We start from the raw sequence: 21771 nt of genomic DNA, 5'->3' as shown, positions 1-21771 counted from the left end.
TGCTAAAACCACAAAACGACACTTAAAATTAATAATAAAAACCACTGAAATCGTTCTCGAGTTTCAAACTACATAAAAAGTGGTCAGTATTTATGTCTGCAAATAATGTGTCGTCCACTTCTTTGTCTTGTTTTTTTTTGTAGTAAACAGAAATATTGCTAGTTCAGTTTAAGGTAATTTATCAGTTCGTTTTTAGATTTCATTACGGAGACGTGTCAATTATTATTAAACTGTGTAATTAGGTGTTAGCAATGTTTAAATGAAGACATTTATTATTATAGACTCTTATTTTAACCGTGTTTTTTTTTTGTGAGTGGACAGTGTACTCTAAGTATGGTGTGAGTAAAAATGGACATGATGCACATTTTTATGTACAATGATTTCCAAAGACGCATGCAGTCAGTGGTTCCAAAAAAGTATTCATCGTCTCAGTAGGTATGGTAATTCAGTGGATATTAAAAAATATATTTTTTATTTGAATAAAATATATCCGCCAATCAGGTTTTCGCATCTCGATTTATGTACTCTTCATAATATCCTTTCCAAGTTTGTAAACACCCTGTGGACTGAACTGGAGTGGATCTAAATTTTAAATAAATTATATACAGGGTGTCTGGTAAGTATTTGGCATACTCTCGGGAGTGTATAGCGGAGGTCAAAATAACCCTAGTTTATAATTAAAGAAAATTCCTAAATTACCCCTTAACGAATATACAGAGCTCCAAAGGGGTACCCAGCGATTTGCCTTTTCGGTACTAACTTTTGAACCGACTTGTATAATTTAATGAAATTTTAATATTTTATGTAGACCACAAAGGCTTATAAAGTTATACTACAGTAGTGATGTTTTATACTGTCAAAGAAGTCAGGAACGGACTTGCCACCACACTCGTTGGGTCAAAATTTTGGCAAGTGTCATTTTATAGAGCTGAAAACTGAATTTTTAAATACTTTGGTCATTCCTTTTTAAAAAAGATAGGTACTCTACATTTGTTTCGATAAAATTAGCCGTTTTCAAAAAACATCAGTTTTTGTATATCACGTCATTGAATTAATAAATCAGAATTCTGCAATAAAGTACTAGTCGTTTTTATGTCTTTATTGACAACACCTGTGAAAATTGTCTGATTGACTGAGCACACAAGATTAAATAATGGAGCATTATTCCTGTAACGGATATGCTGACATGCTTCTAATTTATGGACAAGCACTTGGCAATTATGTTGAGGCAAGAAGAATTTAATCTGATACATTTCCAAATCAACGTTTACCGCACGTAACAATTTCTGAAAGGGTTGATCGTAGCTTACGAGAAAGAGGTAGAGTCAAGTGAAATAAAAAAATGCTAAAAGTAGCTAATCTTTTGCTACTCATGGTAGAGAAGGGTCTCCAAGAAGAGCAAGGAACCTTCAGTTAGAGGAGGAAATTCTGGATGAGATTGCTGAAAATCCCTATAATAGTGTAAGAAAGCTGTCGATCCAAGTTCATGCGACAAAGTGGACCGTTCATGAGACCCTTCCAGAACAACTTCTACATCCTTATCTCGTCCAAAAGGTACATGAAATGTCTCCCGCTGATTATTCTGCAAGAGTCCATTGCGCAAATTGGTTTTTACAACGATTTAGGCAAAATACACATTTTATTAATATTGTTTTGTTCACGGACGAAGCCAGTTTCAATCGAGACGGAGTAATGAATTGTCACAATTTGCGTATCTGACATGAAGAAAATCCCAATGCAATAGTACAGACAAAACAAACTCATGGTTAACATATGGGCGGGGATTATTGGGAATCATCTCATTGGATTGTTCTTTTTTGAAGACATTGATTGGTGCCATGTATTTGCAATTATTAAATGATTTATTAGAAAATGTGCTTGTGCCCTTAGAAATTAGAAATCAGATGTAGTTTATGCATGACGTGCATCGCTCCATTTTAGCAATTTATTTAGATAAATATGCGTATTAATGCATGAACGACTGGATAGAAATATGTATGAATTCATAAATGGGTGGGTGGTTAAAAAGATGGATCCAGAACTCTGCAACACGAATTATACCATGAAAATGGCGTTTGGCGCATTTTGATCTATTTTCTGTTTTTCAATGAAACTGGACCAGCTTGTTTCACTCTATGATGATAAATTGGAATTAAACGAGTGAAAAGTCATAGGACTAGTGAGCTGGTAGAATAATTTGCTTTGATCATAAATGACGTTTTTTGTGAATTTTGACTTGTTTTTTGAATTTTCCCGAAAACTCAGACCCGTTGGGCCAAATCTGAAGGCAGATTCGGATTCGGCGGAAAAAAATACATGGAAATACATGGGTCTGAATACCGGATCCGATACTTTTTCTTTTTTTGTGAAGCTGTGTTATCAATAGATAGGTCGAGATAAACCTATTTTATGGCCACCGAAGTCACCCGACATGACCATTGGATTGGGAAAATTTAAAGAGGCTTGTGTATTCGACACCAGCTCATACCAGGAAAAACCTGATAGAAAAAATAACACATCATTGCAATGAAATTCTAGACAATTTTGGAATATTGTTTCCAGTACAACGACATCTGTCTGATAAGGAAATGTAAAAAAGGCAACCATTTTGAAAATCTGCTGAAGTAAACAAGAAGAAGCAAAGTTTTCGAATTTTTAACAGCCTTGCGTTTAAGTGATTTGGAAATGTATCAGAATAAATTCTTATTGCCTCCACACAACTGCCGAGTACTTGTCTATAAGTTAGATGTATGTAAGAATTAATGAGATGTAATAATAATAATAATACTAAATTGTATTATCTTAATACGAATTGTGATGTTATTTCATTATTATTGTGTTTCAATATCTTATAAGCTTTATAATTAAATAAACTAATGTTTAGACGTGTTATAAAAAAACTGATTTTTTTCGAAAACGGGGGATTTTATTAAAACAAATGTAGAGCACCTTTTTTAAAGAGAAATAACCAAAGTATTTAAAAATTCAGTTTTCAGCTCTATAAAGCGACACCTGTCAAAAATTTGGCCCAACGTGTGTGGTGGCAAGTCCGTTCCTGACTCCCCTGACAGTGTAAAACATCTACTGTAGTATAGTTTTGTGAGTTTTTATGGCCTACACAAAATATTAAAATTTTATTAAATTATACAACTCGATTCGAAAGTTAGAACCGAAAAGGTAAATTGCTGCGTACCCCTTCGGGGCTCTGTATCTCCGTTAAGGGGCACTTTAGGAAAAAAAATTATGACAAATTAGGGACATTTTGACCTCCCCTATACACCCCCGAGAGTATGCCATTTACCTACCAGACACCCTGTATACTAAGATTCTATAAACCAAGTATAAAAAACTGCTTTAGAAACAGCTGTACTCGTTTAAATAAAAAATAAAGAATTATTTACAACAAACAATAATTTCTCATAAACCCATATTACTAGGAACATATGCAGGAACAATCCAGTTATTGTTATTTAACAAAACATTGTTATGAGATTAAAATATATTTTGACAGTTTATTTTGGAATACAATAACATAAAAGCCACGACAAATATTTATTGTTAATATAATAAATAAAAAAATCTTTCTGATAGGTTTTCCTGGCCGCACAGATAAAAGAGATGCATTATGAATTAATTAGAAGACATGTTACTGAGATTAAGAGATGCCATCTTGGGGTCAAAAAAGTTCAGTCCGCACACAGTGTAAGACGACCCGATAATCAATATTTTATCTGCATATATACAATAATATCTTGCCAGCTAAATAATAAACTTGTCACTCACGGGGTATGAGGGCAGATCATTAATCTTTGTAGAGCTTATCATATCAAAGCACTTAAAGCATCATCTCTTTAATTATTTTTAATGAGATATTTTATCTCGGCGTTGAATTTTCGACCGATGCCGGGGAAGAAGCATTCTATACTTATTTCTGAACCCTTAACTAGAAATCTAGGGGTGCAGCCAACATGAAAGCATTGGGGGTGACGAAGATGAATGTTGGTTTCCGTCGTGAACACAACGTCGGAGGAAAAAACTAACATGTGTGCGGAAAACGCTTGAGAGCACACCGAAATGAAACCCTCCAATAATCTGATTCGATTTCGTTCCTCTTTTTTGTGATGCTGTTTCGGTCCACGTTATGATTAAATTTGAGTCTGGAAGAATGCATTAATAAAAGCTGAACGTGAAGTTTTAAAATTCTCTCGATTCCCAAAAGGTTTTTCAGTTATCTAATTAACGATATTAGATTCGGATGCAGCGGAGCCGTGATGAACGCTAGTCTACCCTGAACAAGACATGTAATTATTTTAACCCGACTGTTCTGAGTTTGATTTATTTCAACACAGACATGAACTCTGATTAGTTCGATGCTTCTTTAATTAACGTGGCTTTTTATTCTTACTGAATACTTTGCCGGAGTGGGACGGCTATTTCAGATGAACCGATTTATCAAGTGTCGTACCTGGCAATCTGCACACTATTTTCATTTAAAGTACACAAACACGGTGCAATAAACTCAAAACATTTCAGAAATATAGAGAAGTATGTCATAAATTATATAATATTTAGCTGGTCGCGATTTACCTCACGGTCTGGTAAAGTTCGTTTACCCAATAAATTAGGCAACTACACAAAAATTAAAAATTACCTAAATTACTAGTTAAATTATAACCACCAAAAACAATTAATTTCGTTTTTAGCAAAATGAAAATGATTCGCAAGTCGTTTCTTTTTTTATTTTTATTTTTTAGTCATATTCAAGAGAGCAGTATGTATGGAAAGCTGGAGCAAAGAGAACATGTTAATCTTCATAATACAAGTTGACAATAATAATAACTAATATTTTTTTAATTTTAAGTAATTGGTTGTAAGTGCTACATTTATTTAAATATCTTTTAAAATGTTTGACGTATATTGATAAGACTTGGAGTAATGCTTTTAACCAATACACAAAATGAATGGAAACAAAATTTGGTAAGAATCCCAGAATTTCGACCTCACTAAATATTTTGGAAATTAGATTTAATTTCAGTTACTGTTTGTAAGAAGATGCCTTCGAAAACTAGCTATTTTAAAGTGTTCATTTTTTTTATTTTAAACAAGCCTTTGAAATAGTTGACTAAATAAAAAATAACTAAATAAGTCCAAAATTATTTATTTCACAAAAAAATATAAGAATTATTTGCTACAAACTACGCTATAAATATAATGTAATTGGTCCAAAGAAAACATTAAAGTAGGAATTTTAAATTTTCTGAGGATAATAACCCGCTTAAAAATGTTAAATTGCGATGATGGTTTATAAAACTATACTTATTTCAAAAAAAAAACGCCTATATCTTTCAATTTAATTCTAATTTAATAATCAATTTTTTAGAAACACCACGTAAGTGGGTAGAAGTGTATTAAATACACTTGTCCAATTCACAAGATATTGGAATTTCTGGGGCTCTTAGTGATGGTATCCAACAGCATTTCCGCAAGTGTTTGACAGATTTGTGTATCAACGCAGCAGATTATTTCTCGTAATTAGTTAAGTAATGGCCCCAAGTTTCATCAATCTACATAAAACGTTTTAGGGGATATTTAAGTAAATGTGTTGATAACAAAAACATTTTACGATTTCAAGAAATTAGAAGATAAAACTAGGACAAATTTCACTTTACCAAAATATCCCGAGCAAAGGAAAACACCACTACAGGCACTTAGTTTTGTTGTATTTTCTTCGTATGATGGTCATCGCATATAAAGTTACATACTGTTCTGGCCACGGCATGACTACAGAGTTTGCTATAATGAACAAGAAAGAATTGAATAGCACAAATATGTAGGGTGAATAAAGATAAACAGACTCTATTCTTCTTATCTAGATGTCCCACCCTGCGTGCAACGTGTAATTCATGAAAAATATCCACTACTTTGTCTTCTATCACCATATCCTATGCTCATTAAAAATTCAATACGTTCGGTTTAACTTAAACGTGCCATTTTTGCAAGAAAATTATTCACACTAAATGTATTTTTGATGTGTTGTCAAGAAAATCACTATTAGACAAAAGAACGACGCTGCGTTGTTATGGAGCTAGAAACTTTCAAAGGTAACTTAATGGACTAAAATAGTTTTGTATACCTAATTTATAAGAAAATGAGTTTCAAAGTTTGATATCTCGAAAACGATTAAGTTTAGGTAAATGATGTGCTGTAATGAATTTTGTTTAGAATTTCGAGAAGAACTGAAATATGGACCATACAGGGTGGTCCACTAAAGAAAAAGTAATTTTGTTTGGTCATGAGTTTTTGATTATATACTTAATATTTCTTGATTGTAATTGATTTAAAAAAACCCTAAACCGCTTTTGTCCTATGATTTTTCGATAACTATCTTCAGGTGATAATCGACCGTTTCCATATATGAACGACCTCGTACAATAAATAATTTTCTTGGAAAAAAAATTGTAAGCATTTTTTTAACCCTGACGATAAACACTGATGATAATGAATTATTAAAGAAACAAAAACAAAGTATTTATAAAATTAATATCAACTGCTACAATTTTAAACGCACTTACATATGATAAAGAATTAAACCTCGATATATAATGTTTTAAAATAATGTTTTATTTTAAAACCAAATATTTTCTATACGATTTAGGATATGTATGAGTCTTATTTGAATTTACATATTTCTATGAAGTCTATAAATACACTATCCACGCGATTATATCCTCTAACTCGAATTATTCACACAGGTCACAATAAATTGGAAATTTGGAGTATAGGTATTGTAGTTATTAAATTATCGCTAACTTTAAATGTGTACCTAACAACCATACCTAAACAGGCAAAATAAATTAATTTTCTGAGCGAATTAAAAATTTTAAACAAGGTACGACTAATGCAAATCTCTTTTATTATACATTAAGTACGTATATATCCATTAAAACATTGTTTCTGTCCTTTTGCTACATTTCTATTTCTATAAGCTTTGTAATTACAACGTCTGTAATGTCAAACATGACTGATACTACTTATACCTACTTATGTGATGATGAGAGTTGATGGATGATGGCAAATATTCCGATTTACTCAAAATTACTTTTAGTATGCGTCTAATAAATTCATTTAACGATATACCTAATGCAAAAATATATAGATATTGAGTGAAGAAATTTTATGTAGTTCAAAATTATGGGATCCCAATGTAGGTACATACAAACAAATAGGTAAGCAAAGTAATTTAGGTTCAAGATACTTTTTCTGTTGCTAATGCAATAACATTGTTCCAGTTTTCATTTTATATATGTAGGTATGTCAAATTATCGTAACTATGAATATTTTTTGAAATTTAAATTTCAAATTTTATAATTTCTTAAAATTATATACATTTGAAAAATATTTTAATTTCGAATAATATTTTATTACAAAAGGTCTATGTTATCAAACGCAAGTTGTTACTTTAAAAAATATTAAAATGGTATTACTGTAGAAAAATTGGGATTCCCTGTATATTCCGCCATAATTTAAATAATTTATCTACGGTACAGCAAACGGTTCAATACTTCTTGGAATCTTTATACATATCTCAATAAAAAACATTAGAGATAACAAATTTCTATGCCAACATTTGAAGTATGTAAAAGTACATTCCGCAGTTATTAGGCAATAATATAACAAATATAATTAAAATGGCGCAAGCGCAAAATTAATTTGCTATATATAATTTTGATAGATAGATATTTAGTTTGCGTATGCCTTTTACAATATTTTCGTTCTCACCCAAGAGTAAATTTATCTACAAATATGCACACAAAATTTAATTAAATTTAATTAAAATTATTTATCGTGTCATGTATACACTTTGATATTTGCATAGTATTACAAAAAGCGCTCAAGCCTGGCAATACTTTTTGTACAAAAAAATTCCCGTTGTGTTTCATTTCGCATTCCATTTACATCGAGCTAACAGAGATATCACACTCCTACAAAGAGACGCGACAAAGAAATATGAGTTTTTATTGTGCGTCGACATACAATTGCATAATCTACGGAATAATAGAACCGCTCTTCCATTTTACATTTCGGGATTCATTTATTCTGTTCAGTCCGTGGTCCCTCGGGATGGAACAAAATTGGGCATCAGAATGTGACTCACACTCACGGTTGATGTATTTGGCGGTTATGTTCTTAGATTGGTACGTTTTTTGACGGGCCGTCGTGGGTATTTGACATGGGTCTGACGCAACTAGAATGGGTACAAGAATCGGGCCGCATTTATCTGATAAGTCACAGTCTGTTGGTTGGAGGGGTCACACCACAGACAGAACCATCAGTCATGCTAACAGACAGCATTTCTAATTAGAAGACAACACTTGCTCATACCTCGCATAATGGTGGACGGGCGTTTTAACGTTATTATAACGTATTCCTAGCCGCTGCTTTTATTTATTTAAAACTTCCATAATTAATACCGTAGAACAGCCTCTCACACGTAAACGTACGCAACTAATTTTATTAAATCTAAAAGCGTTCCAACTTCTAAAATTATACAATTTATAACACGCAATTAAGAATAATAAATTAGGCGGTGTGCTGGAACAGCGTCTTGACAATAAATTCAAAATTAACAAGAACTAAAATAAGGATAATTATCCGAGGCTTGTCTGCAATACGAAAACTTTCGCACATTCCACACCTTAATTTTTTTTACAAAAAAACACGTATTCGTACATAATTACTAATTACTAATTAATTACTAATTTTTCTGAATTCGCCTATATTATTTTTCGGTTTATTTTCTGTACATATATGGATTACTATTCATTACTAATTTTTCTGAATTCGCCTATATTATTTTTTGGTTTATTTTCTATACATATATGGATTACCTACAAGTTTATACTTAAATAATTTATAAAAAAAATATCTCCTAAACACAATTGTCAGTCTCAACATTCTTGGCTTGATACTCACTGTTTCTAATTGGAAAAGTCAAAAGTAGTTCTTGGTAAATTATCACGAATACTGAATTTCAGAATTAGTTTGTTCAGTTTCTGGATGTAGGTACCTACCTATCCAGATAAATATGAAACTACGGTGCTTATAAAAAAACTTGATCATCGCTGATTTATTTTAATATTAGCAAAAATTTAATATTTACAAGTAGGTACCTCAGTCAGATTTTTTATTTCTTAAACAGGATACAAAAACTCTCTTCTCTGTCATAACATTTTAGGTACTTTACTCTCTAAGTGTGGACACGCTGTATTCTTAAAATCATGTAACAAATAAAAACTTTAGTCATAATGGGGTGTTTGTACCAAAATATCTAATGTGTAGGTAGCGTTTTATCAATGAGTAATATTCTATACAATGAAAGTTAATGCGAACTATGTAATTTCGATAAAAATTTCCCATATACCTAAATATTTATTTGATTTTAAAAATTTATTTAATTCAAATCGTACGCTATTGTTATCAATTTGTGACGTACTGTGGACGTTATTATTACAGAAAACTTCTTATTTAAGTAACTTCCTTTAACGTCTTTTGATAGTAAATAGTTGAACTTCCTAGTACATAATTAACACAAGATGCAGTAGTCCGCCAAATTCGTTTTTTTTTTATTTTCAGTTAAATACTGAGTTAAAAATAAAACAACAATACAGGGTTAATATCTAAAGAGGTGGGAAATTGTAGGTAAGCTGCTTTATTGTTCCAAATAAAAAGAAACAAGATTACAACGCATATGTGTTGCATAGGTAATTTGGTTCTTATAAGTTATAAATTTAAAAAATTAGGTAGAACTGAAAACTTGATGCCGGTTCAGAATTCAGCAGTAAAATCAAGATTCCATGACCTTCTTGATATTTATATCTGGTATAACCATTCTTTAAAATATGGTTACTAAAGAGGCAGGGAGACAACCTAAATTTAAAAAAAAAACGTATTTAATCGTTACATTGTAAAAAATTTAATGGCACATTCCGATTAAGTTAAATTTTCAATGTAATATGATTATAATTGTTTTGTGATCATAAGTTTTCTCCAACTTTTAAGTTTACTTATTGAGTGAAACTTGATTATAGTGAAATTAGACGCCATATAGGTCTGTTCTATATTATGTGTATACATCTGACATCATAGTTAATTTGAGATAATTATTTTCATACTTATATATTACTAAGTATTACTCAAATACTTACTACTCAAGTTTGTACAATAAATTGGGAGTACAATAAAGTAGGCAGTAATCAAAAAATAAACTCAGAAAAATGTTTTGTTGAACAAAATTAGTAGACTTAACATAGGTAACAAAATAAATGCAAAAAGTGCGTTCATCTTTACAAACAAAAACCGGTTGGATAAATAGATTGTGATTGTGCATTACTTAAGAACAATTCAATTATTCATTTATTTAACCGTTAAATATTTGTCTAGACATAGCTATACAATTTTGCCCAGGCTTGCGCAGTGCCCACAGATAAGCTCCTCATATATATGTGTTTTTTATTATTACCTAATAAAAAAATGCAAACTGATTAGGTAAGGTTAGCATTTTAGTTTTTAATTTATGAAACAGACCTAAATTGTAAAAAGGGTCCATTAAAATTGTCTCTGGGCTTCGTCGCATAAATAACAAGCGCGACTGCACGAAAATGCCTAGCTATCTGTAGACGCTAGTGTTTTTTAATCGGGATTATTGGTCCTTACATATTTTCATCAAGAACAACGTTAGTGAACTCGGATCGAAGTTGTCTCGACATAAGCAAGATGACTTAGCAATCAGAATAACAGACAAGCGCATATGAAGAATGACGTAGAATGCGCAAATATGTTCCAAATTGACACAAACATTTCTTATTCAGGGATTTGCAAATATAGTTTTTTATTATTTAGTGACAAACATACTAAATATAATTTTTTTGAGTATTTATATAATCAATGATATACTCAGTGATTAAATGTAGTAATTAATCGGTTTAGCCATAAGTGAGAAAAATTGTCGAAATGCCAATATTTATTAAAAAATACTCAATAATGACCTTCAATGCGTTTACTCATACCAATTATTTACAGGGCAATAGCTACAGCGGATATTTAATTTTACTAAGCTTTAAATAAGCATAATTAAATTGCAATAACCTTCCATGTGCGGTACATTCAAAAACAGTGTTGGCGCGAAGAAAAATGTAAAAGAATTGCTTTGTAGTAAGGTAATCAAAGTGTAAATCTGAAAGTCGTTAATACATGTTCAGTATAGTTGTAAAGCAACGATTAAACTAATAGAGTAGGAATTTACATCTGTTGGCAACCATAAGCACGGTAATAACAATATAACCGCCACGGTATATAGACTACTTGTTGAGTAGAATTTATGAAGCAAGGATGTATTCGGGCCGCAATCGTGCGAATCCGAGGACCGTCGACGCTATTAAATAAGCATTCCGGTGATAAATTGTGACGCGATGAGATTTGATAGTGCTGTAAATTATTTAACCCTTTTCATAGGGTAATTATTATTAGTTTATATGGCCATATAATGTTGGTGATTGTTTATTTTATTACCTCTTAATTTGTTTCACGACTTCTCCCTGATTTATTAAGCCTAACACATCGTAAAATTGTCGCGGGTCATTTCTAGAGAGATAAACACATTTTAGTCTAAAATTTGGGAAAATTGGCTAGTAAACTAGTAGTAAAGTAGTATCTATGTAATTTTGCAAAGATTAATAACATATATGATTATATTACCTATATATTGTATCGTCCCGATATTCACGTGTTGCACCTAATTAAAGGAACATTTTGCCTTTAATTATACAGGGTGATTCAAAAAACCGCTGACAGACTTCTGGGGTAGGTAATACATGAAAAATTAAGACGAAAAGTCTTAATAAACACAGGGTCGTAAATGCTTCCTTAACGAGATACAGGGCGTCAAAGTTTCTGTAAAATTAAACATTGTCTGCAATAATTCCAAAATGCCTGAACATTTCTATTTCAAATTTGCTATGCGTAGTTAGCACCTTAAGACCAATGTTTGATGTACTGCTCAAAATTTTATGAGCAGCAGTGTCGTAGAGACGGGGTCAACGTGACCCTTTTTTAAAAATATTTTCTACGCCACTGCTAATTTTGTTAAAAGGGTACTATTTTCGTGTAAAGTGTTCAATTGTTTATCGAATTGGTCTCTTGCAAAATTTGGATTAAAGTAACCATTTTTAAGAGAAACACCTTTGTAGAAAATTTGTGAATCCAATTTTATTTTCATTCATTTTAGTTTCGCATAGTAGGCTTGTGCTATTCAAAATAAAATTAAACATCGCCTGTCACTAATGTCAATGTGTACAAGTGAGTTAAGTAAACTAGATTATAAGCTTCTTTTTGTCATTTTTACGCTTTAATTTTACAGAAACTTTGACGCCTTGTATCTCGTTAAGGAGGAATTTGCGACCCTATGTTTATTAAGACTTTTCGTCTTAATTTTTCATGTATTACTTACCCTAGAATTCTGACAGCGGTTTTTTGAATCACCCTTTATAGGTAACATGTAATTATAAATAACATTGCTAACTATAACTAGTAAGTACATACATTTAAGCTGTAAGGAATTTGCTACAAAAGATTAACCGAATGAGTACAACGCCTATCAATTAAAATGCATGGAACATGCAGCTTCTTTAAGGTTGGGGTTTTATAGACAAGAAATCGCACTTTTAGTAGGGCAATGATAGAACAAGTAGATCCATCCAGGAAGTGACGAAGCGTAACGGTAAGCTAGAGCAACTTACTTAATTTTTCGTACTGAAAGATCACGAAGAACATATAAATATCACAAAATGTATCTTTCCGGTATTTGTAAAGATTGTCAATAACTGTGATAATGCATAGTTAATAGTTTCCCAAATGCATTCAGCGGAGTGTGACTATGTTTATAGATACTCGATTTTCTATATGTTCAACAGGCGTGAAAAATTCAAGAAATGTAAGACAAACATACGAGGTAAAAATATGTTTTTTTTCCTCATTTTGAATGTGTTGTCAGTTGTCTTACACCCCGAAGGAAACTTGTATAACAAGTACAGTGAAGAGATTGCTTCTAACTTGCTTAGGTTTTCTAATATGCCAAACAAAAAATTGCGCATACAAACGCTTCGTTGAGAAAAATATATCTATTCTACTTGTTTACATAGGTACACCACCTATCTAGTATGCAGTCAACTATGTTTTAATACTTTAAAGTAACTATTTCAATGTAATGCATATACAGAATGTTTTGTTTAAAACTAGACACCTATATATCCCGAAAGTCAAAAGAGACCTGCACATCCAAGTTCTACAAAAATATTGTGTCGATCACATAAGTAACTTCACCACAAAGTATATCAACCATTCCTTTTTGGTTTATAAATCAATAAGATTTTTTAGATGAGAGGAATTTTGAAAAATATATGTTTAAACAGCTGTTAAATGTTTTTATAATGTAACTAAACAATTTCTCAAAAATCATTTCCTAGATATTTGAACTTTGAATTTTTTTTAAGAGAAAATTTTAGGTAGGTAGTAATAAATGTCGCTCTACATTTTATTTTTCATAAGTTGTGTTAAAATGGTAAAAATTACTTTATCTAAGTTCCATTTGACCGGATATTATTTACCTTCTTTTTGATTTTTTAAATGTAATGTTCGTCTACATTTATCGCCAAAGAATTGCTACTTCAAGAAATAAAAAAAAACACCTAGTGAAGGAGAGCGTGCAGATCATTTTATCGATCCATTTGATTCTATGTAGGTATCGCCTTTAGAAACAAATACTTTTATAACAAACGATTGTAAACGCAGACGATATAGTTATTTAAAAAACCAAATAGTAAATAATTTTTTAGGCAAACCGAAAGCTGAGTAACAAATATATTACTATTTTAAGAAGCTGAAGTTAAATAACCAAATGACCCAAAGAGGGTTGTAATAAATTAGCAGTTGTAATAAATAATTATTTTTGTTTTACATACTTAAAATTCAAATTTATTATAAAAATTTCCATAAAAGTCTTGTGAAATGAAGTCATAAATTTTTATTCTTTAAAGCCAATATTTCAGTATGCCAAAGAAATAATTAAGTTGTACCTAAGTACCTAATAATAATGATCTAAAATTAAAATAAAACAAATAGTACTAATGGAATGAAAAATTAAATGTTGATATATCGTAAACTTTGAGGGAAAACACTTGGGCCAAAAGTCAATTGGTAACTGGCCACGATAGATGAGATCTGATTTACGTGTTTCTGCATTTTATTTTGTCCGAGCTTAATATCCGAGCTAATACCGTTCGAGTAAAATAAAAGAACATTTTTTCCACGTAAAATTATTGATGCGTCACATAACATAAATATGAAAAAAAATACAAACATAAAGCGATCATTATATTCATATCGTGGAAATTGAATAAATTTCCATGGTCCCATATGTATGAGACATTTAGACTTTAGCTAGTCTGCTTGTTCCATCTAGAATGTCTATCAGAATAAATTAAACAGCTATGCTACTTTGTCGTATATCTCGAGTTCGGATATTTTTTGTTCTTAGTGATCTGAGTTTACCTTCACGTCATCAAATTAATTTCTAGGTTTTAAAAGTCATCTTACTTACAATTTAAGAATAAGCGTTACGTCTGAACAGCAAGTAAACAACCACAAGACTGAGCAACTGACAATTGTTACAACGCAATGCTACACCAAAGAGATATCATAAAACGGCAGGCATTCTTTCAGTTCAATTGTTAGTATACCTACCCACCTTCTTCGTGAAATATGCTTATTGATAATTTTAGTTCTCAATACAAGATAAATTATGAACAATTATTAAAAATACATGTCATCATTTTCTTTACATGAAACGTTTTGGATACATTTCAACACCTTTTTACCGTTATTATAAGAAATATGGCAACGGTGAGTGACAGCGAGACTTATACCGGACCCCCTGCGAATAGGGCAGCCGTCCCTGATTGAGACATCCGAATTGTTATGCAAAAGTCTAGGTATGCCAATTCCAGAAAAGCGTCATAAATCTGTATGCAATAAACGTCAACTTTTTAAAATACAAGGCCGGCACAGCCAGTACTGTCTGAAATACCTTTTCACTAAATTGTTTAGTTATTATGCAATTCTACCTACTGCATTATTGCACTATTGCTTTCACGTTTGGGCATATTTTTCTCGTCGTCGATATTCTTGTCCGAGATATGTAACGGAAACGGTACGGAATCAAGAAATAAATTGTTATCGGCTCAGGCAGAGATGCACCTGAGATATTTTCTTTTAATGGCTTAAATTTTAAGTTAGTGAAAATTTGCTGATTGAAAAGTACTTCACATACATGTTGAACTGTAACTGCACACATGCAAAATGATAATTGCCTTTTGCTTGAATAAATACTTGGTTAAAAGTATGAGATACACTTATACGGTTTTCCTTGCCCGGGTGTAAATATCAACTCTTACACTGTAAAAAATGGACTTAATTGCACTCAATTTCACTAAATAATATATCAATTTCTACCCGCATCCGATTGAGTGAAATTTTCCTCTACTAGTATGAGTACAGGTAAAATTTTATATGTGAAACTATCAGTTTTAGTTCAAATATTATCACAATTTTGTATAATTATTAAAATGCACAAATATTGACAGAAAATGTGCTCAATAATTTCACTTAATGGATTCACTCCGTATCTTTTTGCTTTCATGTAGACCGATTTATTTATAGTGTAAGAGAATATAGTCTTCTTCTTGTACAATTTCAATAGAGCAATAATTATGAAATTCGCCAAGTTATAATGATACATGCAGGTAATAATACAGAAAATGTGGTAAATTTCCTAATTTAAATAAATTGGAGACAACGGTGGACTATGGAGACAACCGAGAAGACAATAGAACTGGTTCTACGTGCTCAATTTTGAAGATTTTTAGCGACTTTTTTAACATATAGCTTATTAGCCAATTTTAGTTAGATTTTACAATTTTGAAACTTCGGCATAATAAAAATTTTGAGAATAAGTTACCTTCACGTGTTTGTTATTGCAGTATACATACGTACAGTCTGAAAAAAACTATGGAATAAATTCATTATTATCGAAACGTTGAAGTTTTATAACATTTCTTCGGACACGTCGACTTTTCATTTTAAAATTACACTTTTCCATGTTCCCCGTCTCTTCCCCATTCAATCCACATTAAGTATTCCGAAACATATCTAACTATAATTATAGGCAGTTGTTTATTTCTCTTAGTTCAAAATACAATTTTATGCCGTCTGCATAAGGTATTAGTTTTCATAAACTACTTCAACAAACAAAAATAATCATTGAGGGCCCAAATTGCTACCTTGAAGACATCACTAGAAATAAGTAAGCTCTTGATTAAGTTATATATTATACATAATTAAAGATAAATATGAATTTAAACAAAATACTCAGTAAATCTATTCTATATTTAAGTTGATGATCTAATTCATCAGAAGCTTTGGTCATATCCACGTAATTATAATGAACTTGTAATTGTTTATCCAGACTTTCAGCCAAATACTGTGTAATGTTACATACTCTTGTGGTGACATATCTATGTTAGAGAGGAAACAAAACTAACCTAGTTTTTATTTTGGGAATATACTGATAAAAAATAATGGATTAGAAAGCATTAGCCGAAGTAGACAATATACGTAACGATCTATCTGTTTCCACTTGATTTCTTTTTAAAAATTGGTGAAATTCTAGTTTTCTCGGCTCAAAAGGACTTAGATTAAGAATAAGACATAATAATGATTTTCGGGTGGTTGTGTAGTTGCCTATGTACCTGGTCGCCACCAATTACAGACTTGCACTGCACGTCCTTAGCCTTAGTGAGTTGTTCTAGTGGTTTTCGGGCTAGGTTCTGTGGGAAAGATTCGCCAAGTCGCGGCGAATATTGGTAAAAGTTGGTCAAATTTTTTCGTAAATTTTGTACAAATATATTATTTTCTTAGTATTTTGAGGAGCTGAACACGATGCCATTAGTAAAATTTATCCGTGACCTCGATATTTATCAGAAAATGGGTGAAAACTGCCCCAAATGTTGATCAAAACTGATTTTTTTCTGAATTTTATACAAATATATAATTTTCCTAGTAGCAAGTAATAATTAAAGTCTTTATAATTTCAACTTGAAGTGATAAAAAATAAATGTGAATTGTTTAAATTTTCTCTGAAATGGGTTAGCTATAGGTTTTAATATCCGTAAAAAAAAGTGTCGACAATACAGAATCGACGTGTCTGTAGGTGTCACGGGACTTAATCATTTCGAAACAAAATAATTTGTTCATACTTTTCTTTCTAAAAATTTAAAGCAAATCCGGTTTTTATCTATATAGGTTTTTATCTGTGTGATATAGATTTTTTAATAGATGCATTTATTAACAAAACTTTAGCTTTATTTTCACTTACTTCAACAAAACTTATTTACCCTATACTTTTTTCGGTTTTCTTGGATAGGACTAGGGTACACAAAAATAATAATTATTAAAGCTTTTCAACAAAATTTGAGGTGCTTGTAGGTATAGGTTAACATTCGTATGTGTAAAGTTTATTACATGTATTAATTTTGTTTCGTTATTTTTTATTATGAGTTTAATAAATATGCGCAAGGGAAACAATTTCTCCAGATTTGCCTGGTTTCGATATTAATGATGCGTGTTCCTGAAGTTCAAATCGTGTATGGTATATCATTGATTGCAATTGATTTTATATTTAGTTGTAGTTACAAGATAATTAGTTTTTTAAAGTGTACATTATTTAATGATATTTTTTATTTTAAATAATTATTAATTTATGTGATATGTTTATGAAATGTGATATCATTTGGTGAGAATTTTTTGGAAAATCTTTGGAATTCATTTGAATTAGCTTAGATATATATGAAATGAAATAAAACACAGTTAATAAATATTTCATATAAACTGGAAATAATATTTTATTTCAAAGTGAGCCGTTAATAAATACATCCATATAAAAAATACATATAAATTTAGAATTTTTTCTTACAAATGTGTTTGCTAAGAATTAAAATAAACTAATTTGCTATATTTCTAGATGTTAAAGTCCAGCGATAACTATAACGAAACGGAAGATGTATTTAAAATATAAATTAATGCATCATAAATTATTATCAGCTTGGTATAATACCAGCAAGCCTTCTATTGAAACGGAAACAAAATGTGGCAAGTATTGTATAAATAATAATTACAAAAAAAATAGATAAATAACGTGTAAATAAAACATAAAAAATTGATTTTATGCCATATCCGGTAAGTTATAAAAAATCTCGTAAAATATTAGTCCCGTCAATCTAGACATTCAAAGATACATAAATTTACAAGCTGAAAGTGAGTAAAGTTGTTCAAAACATAATTAAAAATAACATATTAAAATTCCTCATCGTTCCGGTACTTGGAAAAAAATTTACTCGAGGTCAAAGGTCAAAAAATGGGTTTTTCGCGATTTTCAGCTAAACGGTAAGTTTTATCATAAAATTACATCAGACAAAAATTGTAGATCATAAAATTATCTATAAAAACTTTTTTCCTAAGAGCCACCGTTTCTGAGATATAACGATTCAAAACGTTGTAAAAGTTGTAATCGTCTTAATATGCACACGTTTCCACGCCACCTATGAGGTAGTGTACTTAGCACGTTTTTTTTAACGTGGTTTCCCCAGTAGGCCCATTCCACATTGCACTATTGCATAATAACAGATAGTAGCAAGGGTTGGAAATGATAAAAGCGATGGAAATTAAAAAAAAAGTAGAGGAATTTATTTGTCTGATTCATAACCTTCAAATACTTCTTCTTGCACTTCTTCTTGATCTTCTTCTTCTTCTTCATTCTGGGTGTAAGTAAATTGCGTCAAAAGTGATGTATCGCATGTTGCCTCGTTGGTATCAAACGAATCCTCTACTGTTGGTGATTCAACATTAGAACACGACCGGCCTTGACAATTTGTATATGCCAGAGAACAAGACAGTCCAACTTTTTTGCAACCACATTTAGCACTGCATCATTTTTTACAGTTACAGTGGCGTACTTATGCATATTATGACGATTACAACTTTTACAAATTTTTGAAGCGTTATATCTCAGAAACCGTGGCTCTTAGGAAAAACAGTATTGATAAATTTTTTATAGACAATTTTATAATCTACAATTTGTAGATTGTCTGAGGTCATTTTATGGTAAAACTTACCGTTTAGCTGAAAATCGCGAAAAACGCATTCTGTTGACCTCGAGTAAATTTTTTCCCAAGTACCGGAACGATGAGGAATTTTAATATGTTATTTTTAATTATGTTTTAAACAATTTTACTCACTTTCAGCTTGTTGTAAATTTATGTACCTTCACTCTTATTTTTTGGTCTAATTTGACCGGACTATATATATTCATATGAAGTTGCCTTTGATAATAATTTCTTTCTATTTTTAGATGTTTTTAACATTCAATATGTACTTCCCTTAACAATAAAATTCCTTTTTTTTGTCTATGATTTCGCATTCATGACTAGATGAAAGTTGATTACACCGTAGGGTTAAGAGAGAGAGAGAGATTTGTTTTTAATTGCCTTTAACTAGGCACGCCAAAAGGAAACCAGTAATCGTTATATGTATGTAATAGTTATCGAATTGGTTAATGCAGATCATTATTTGATAATATATTTTAATAATTTTTGTACCTATATAAACGTTTAACTTTGTAGGTATTTAAAAATCTACAGAAGCAATTATAAAGAGAAGTGAACTTACCAAATTGACTCCTCATCCAAGGGTAAAGGGGACTAGGTAACGCAGAAGCCGTATTATTTGGAGGTTGCTGGCCAGGTTGCGGCTGTTGCTGTAGAGGAGGAGCCTGTTGATGAGGAGCAGCCTGATGCATATTGGCGTTTTGCTGGCCACCGTACATCATGTGTTGCTGCTGCTGGTGGTGAGCTTGCTGGTGATGCTGCGGATGCTGCTCTTGCATATGGTGAGCCATATGATGGTTGCCCATATTTTGCGTCGTATCGAGCGGCGGACTTCCAGTTGGACCAAGAACACCATTCTGTGTCACCGCTGCCGCTTGCAATTTACAACTTGCATACACAACGGGAGTTTGATGTCCATTGGGGGGGGCATTGCCGCCCATATGCATGGTAGTCGGGCTATCTGGCCGATATTGGTTGCCATCCATTTGCTGTTGCTGCGTGTTGTAATAGCCCGCACTTCGGATATCCATTCGGTCGTAAGGTGGAAATCTCGGATAAGGCATCCCTTGAGGAGGCTGTCCAGCTGCCGGTGGACCACCGTAATGGTGCGGAGGGATGCCTTGGCGCAAGCCGACAACGGAAGGGTCACCCGAGCAAGAGTTTGGATCCGTCTGGACAGCACCGCCTCCCTGAGGCACTTGCACAGCGGCTCCATAATGTTGATGCTGGTGTTCCGCTGATACCACACCACCATTTCTCATGTCCGGAATATAATTGGCAAAGTACGAACTCATGCTAATTTTTTTTAATCACAGCAAAATTTTTACACTGAGTTCTTGCACTAAAATCACATTAAACACTACAGTTGCATCCTTTCATCTCCACTATCATTTACACTTAATTTACACTTTAATTAAATTCACTTTTGTACAGTCTGCGCAGTGTTGTTTTGTTTCGAGGCTTCAATCTTCATCCAATACAAAAAAGAGTTTTCGCGTATTTCTGCAACAAAAGTATAAATCAGTTAATCATGTCAAAACAAAACAATGATTAGGTGCTATCTCTATTATTATATAAACTATTGTACGTATCATGGAGCAGGGTTAGGGACATAACGGCAGACATTCGCACACTGTGCAGTTATGATTGGTGTTAACAGACAATACGGATCGAGGCTCAAATTGTAAATGAACATTTAAGTAAAGTGGAGACCACCAGAAAATGAGTGACACATGTAAACTGAGACAGTTCATCATTAAGTTGCCACGCATCATATACACACGTGTTCGCGGAATGCAGCTAGTTAGCTACGGTGGTTTCCGAAATTCAAAAAATGTAAGTCTTCTGAAAAATAGCTTTTAATATGTGGTTAAATGTTAATAACAAAAAAATTGAAATATTTATTGCAATTTTATTTCCATATTTCTCTTTCGTTGGTGGCTAATTTCTTGATAATTAAATTTATGTACCTAGTGTTACTTACACTACTATTAGAAGGGTTATAAACTGAATAAAAATAGAATTTTTGAATTTATCAATATTGTGATGAACATGACGGTGAACTTTAATTTTCTTATAGGGAAAATATGAGTGCCAGTAATTATTCCGTCGGCGTTTGTATTGTAATTAATCCAATTAAAATTGGTGACCAGTTATTAACAGAAAAAACACTGCAAAAGGTGAGTATTAAACATGATAAGGTTAATTGCAAAACTATTGCGTCACAAAATCCAATTATGTTAATTGAACAGTTTGTTACTTACTACACAGGTATAATTCCCGCAAATAACTGATCAATATAATGACCACATGTACGGATGAAAATAAGTCTTTCATTAAAAATAAGTCCACAAAATTGAAGTGGCATGGCATTACTGTAATTATTAAAAATATATGTTATTAGTAATAAAAGAAAATTTTGAAAAAGTTGTTTGCAAAATACACAGAAAAAATGCTGCGAAGGGAACACATAGATTTCTCATTATTGTTAAACAAATGT

General features: G+C 31.7%; 1 protein-coding gene across 6 annotated transcripts in view; it reads right to left on the bottom strand.

Moving 5' to 3' along the window:
• Positions 1–21771, bottom strand: part of LOC108903543 (homeotic protein antennapedia-like) — a 401892-nt gene that overhangs the window by 8053 nt on the left and 372068 nt on the right. For all 6 annotated transcript variants that reach the window (XM_018705760.1, XM_018705761.1, XM_018705764.1 and 3 more), the window contains one exon: positions 19834–20774. In XM_018705760.1, the coding sequence (XP_018561276.1) occupies positions 19834–20566 (733 nt within the window). In that variant the 5' untranslated portion in view covers positions 20567–20774. The remainder of the gene's footprint in view (positions 1–19833; positions 20775–21771) is intronic.

Source organism: Anoplophora glabripennis, unplaced genomic scaffold, assembly GCF_000390285.2.
Source record: "Anoplophora glabripennis isolate ALB-LARVAE unplaced genomic scaffold, Agla_2.0 scaffold25, whole genome shotgun sequence".
NCBI lineage: Eukaryota > Metazoa > Arthropoda > Insecta > Coleoptera > Cerambycidae > Anoplophora > Anoplophora glabripennis.
This window is presented reverse-complemented; position numbering and strand designations above follow the sequence as displayed.